The 3,237-nt window shown below is 35.5% G+C and overlaps 1 protein-coding gene across 1 annotated transcript in view; it reads right to left on the reverse strand.

Moving 5' to 3' along the window:
• The window catches only part of LOC111088914, a 24,182-nt gene extending 21,068 nt beyond the window's left edge, over nucleotides 1–3,114 (reverse strand). Inside the window, exon 1 of the mRNA XM_022400213.1 lies at nucleotides 2,954–3,114. Within this exon, the coding sequence (XP_022255921.1) occupies nucleotides 2,954–3,003 (50 nt within the window). The 5' untranslated portion in view covers nucleotides 3,004–3,114. The remainder of the gene's footprint in view (nucleotides 1–2,953) is intronic.
• Nucleotides 3,115–3,237: the final 123 nt, after the last annotated feature.

The following is a 3,237-nucleotide window of genomic DNA, read 5'->3' on the forward strand; positions in this document are numbered from 1 at the left end:
CTAGTCCTCCAAATGACTGGTATTAGTTTTGTTATTAGCTAATCTAAGGATAGTTAGATGCACACGATTGCCAGTCCTCCAAATGACTGGTATTAGATTTGTTATTACCTAATCTAAGGGTGGTTAGATCCACAAGATTGCTAGTCCTCCAAATGACTGGTATTAGTTTTGTTATTAGCTAATCTAAGGATAGTTAGATGCACACGATTGCTAGTCCTCCAAATGACTGGTATTAGTTTTGTTATTAGCTAATCTAAGGATAGTTAGATGCACACGAATACCAGTCCTCCAAATGACTGGTATTAGTTTTGTTATTAGCTAATCTAAGGGTGGTTAGATGCACACGATTGCCAGTCCTCCAAATGACTGGTATTAGTTTTGTTATTAGCTAATCTAAGGATAGTTAGATGCACACGAATACCAGTCCTCCAAATGACTGGTATTAGTTTTGTTATTAGCTAATCTAAGGGTGGTTAGATGCACACGATTGCCAGTCCTCCAAATGACTGGTATTAGTTTTGTTATTAGCTAATCTAAGGATAGTTAGATGCACACGATTGCTAGTCCTCAAAATGACTAGTATTAGTTTTGTTATAAGTCTTCCACAAAAGAAGTTTGTTGGAGTAGTTGTAGTTTTATTCTCTCTATATGAACACTGTTTGGTCGCTCTGCTTTTATCTAATTTTTCTTTTTTTGTAAATGCTTCTATCAACAACATTGGTTTCTAAAGAGTGACGTCATCTATCAGCTTTGACAAATGGTGTTCGTGTTTGAGACATTAAGAGATCAGAGACGTCTGCGAAGAAACTAAAGTGACTGACTGCAAAACATATATTAACTCTGCTATATCGTCGTTACATATATAATCAAACCAGATTTCAAAAACATGTTTTATTGCCAAAAAAATCGAAACAATCTTACATTATAGAAAACTGAGTGACATTATTACTTCAGAAATAACATCCCGTACGTTTTCATTGTTCTATACATTTCTTTCTTTTTACTGCTTTTCTTTGGCACTAAGTGATAACATAAAAATGACACTTTGCACGTGACAACAGAGCCTCGCTTTTCACACCTAAGTTATTATTTTAGACAAAAAGAGTTAAAAAGCAGGCATCATTCTAATGTAGTCTAAGACATTTCCTACCGTGGTTGTGGTGGTATCAGTATTTGTTGCCTTGATGCGATCATTAATATAAGTGTCCAAAACCTCTGCCTCACGCTTCAGCGAAGAAGGGTATTATTACTTTTTAGGCACATGCATTTAATTCTAAAATTACTGTTATATCATGATGAAGATTCTACTGGGTTATTATTTCATTATGTTTAGAAGGCTGAAAACATGAACTTTATCACATTCTGTACGCAGTTGTAAGTAACAATATTTCACCTGCTAACCCTAAAATTAAAGTGAATAGAAATATTGAAAAATAGGATTTATGAGATTATATGTAAACACAGGGTAAACTGCTTTAAAACTGTCTACTAAATACCCAGAATATTATATGTCACAGGCCACATTTAATGACAAAGTTAAGGTTTAAAAAAAGGGACTTCTCCGTAGTTTTAAGTATCTTTAAATAGAAATTCACATTTATTACAAATTATTAATTCAAATAACTTATAAATTTTATTTTTGAGGATCATAGATTTATCCGAGTTCATTTATTTAAAGTATGCATGATTATAAGTACGTGTATGTAACGTGTTTATTTTTAAGCCCTCCCCACTATAAACTCGTAGATACGCCAGTTAAAAGACATTATTAGAGTTAATTGAATACTACACATGCAAGCAGCGAAAAATTGGACGTTAAATATTGTACTCGCCAGTAATTAATTCCCAGCATGGCCAGATGGTTAGGGCGGGTCGCGGGTTCGAATCCCCGTCACACTAAAACATGCTCGCCCTTTCAGCCGTGGGGGCGTTATAATGTGACGGTCAATCCCACTATTCGTTGGTAAAAGAGTAGCCCAAGAGTTGGCAGTGCGTGGTGATGACTAGCTGCCTTCCCTCTAGTCTTACACTGCTAAAATAGGGACGGCTAGCGCAGATAGCCCTCGTGTAGCTTTGTGCGAAGTTCAAAACAAACAGTAATTAATCGTTCTAACGTAAATACTTCATGCGATATAACAACTTCGTCGGCAGTGGATGTGACAATTATAGTGTGGTTAGAATACTATTATTATAGGCTCTTCTAATTCTTGAAAATCCCATAGAGACTAAATTTAAAATACAGTATTTAAAACTGTAATACACCTAACACTAATGTCTGACTAAATTCTTCTCCGACTTGCAAAAGGCGTACACATTATAACAATTGTTCTGAGCTAGTTATTCACTTATTGGTAAAGTTTATATTTTTTCCCAAACTAGCATTTTCCCTATATTATTAGATAAAGTTTTAATCCGTGCCATTAATAAACCCAGTTTCTCTGGTCCACGACTTTCTGTTAATTATAATTAAACAACCCTACAAAAAAAAAAAACATACGTGGAGACTATAAGGATAAACTAACAGGTCTAACCTTTTCTTCGAAAATTGAACGCCCCCCCCCCAGTGGCACAGCAAAATGTCTGGGTACTTACAACGCTAGAAACCGGGTTTCGATACCCGTGGTGGGCAGATAGGCCATTGTATAACTTTGTGCTTAACTTGAAACAAACACAATTTGAACTGCATCCACATATCTCTATAAAGCCCATTGGCGCTAGAAATTTGAATATTATTATCCACACAATCAGAACTTGATAGATCTCGTTACCCTATTCTAAATGTAATACCTATTATAATTCATTTTTTGTAGTGAACTAACTTTTGCTTAAAGTTTTTTTACAAACAAACACCAATTTGAAAACGTAAACTTTTAAAAAGTTTATCCATTTTTTTAAGTTATTTGAAAATTAAAAGACAGACAAACTAACCATCGAGCGTTTTATTTACACTTACTCGGCACCGTTGCACAATCTCTTCGTAGTTTCTATGTGCAAAAAAGGCATCTTGGTTGATACTACTATGAAAAGTTGTCATCCACGAGCACACCTAGCAGAACCAGCAATATAAACAAAGGCACTTTCTGTTACGTAGACACTCGTCGGTACCTGAGGGAACGCGCCCTGCCGCCAAATTACTCAACAGCCGATTCACTGAACAACCGATGAGCATGCGCTTTGTTGATGGACTCTGGGAACTAGGATAACATTTCCACAAGTTGATAACTGTTTGTTTGTTTG

This window comes from Limulus polyphemus, unplaced genomic scaffold, assembly GCF_000517525.1.
Source record: "Limulus polyphemus unplaced genomic scaffold, Limulus_polyphemus-2.1.2 Scaffold4722, whole genome shotgun sequence".
Taxonomy (NCBI): domain Eukaryota; kingdom Metazoa; phylum Arthropoda; class Merostomata; order Xiphosura; family Limulidae; genus Limulus; species Limulus polyphemus.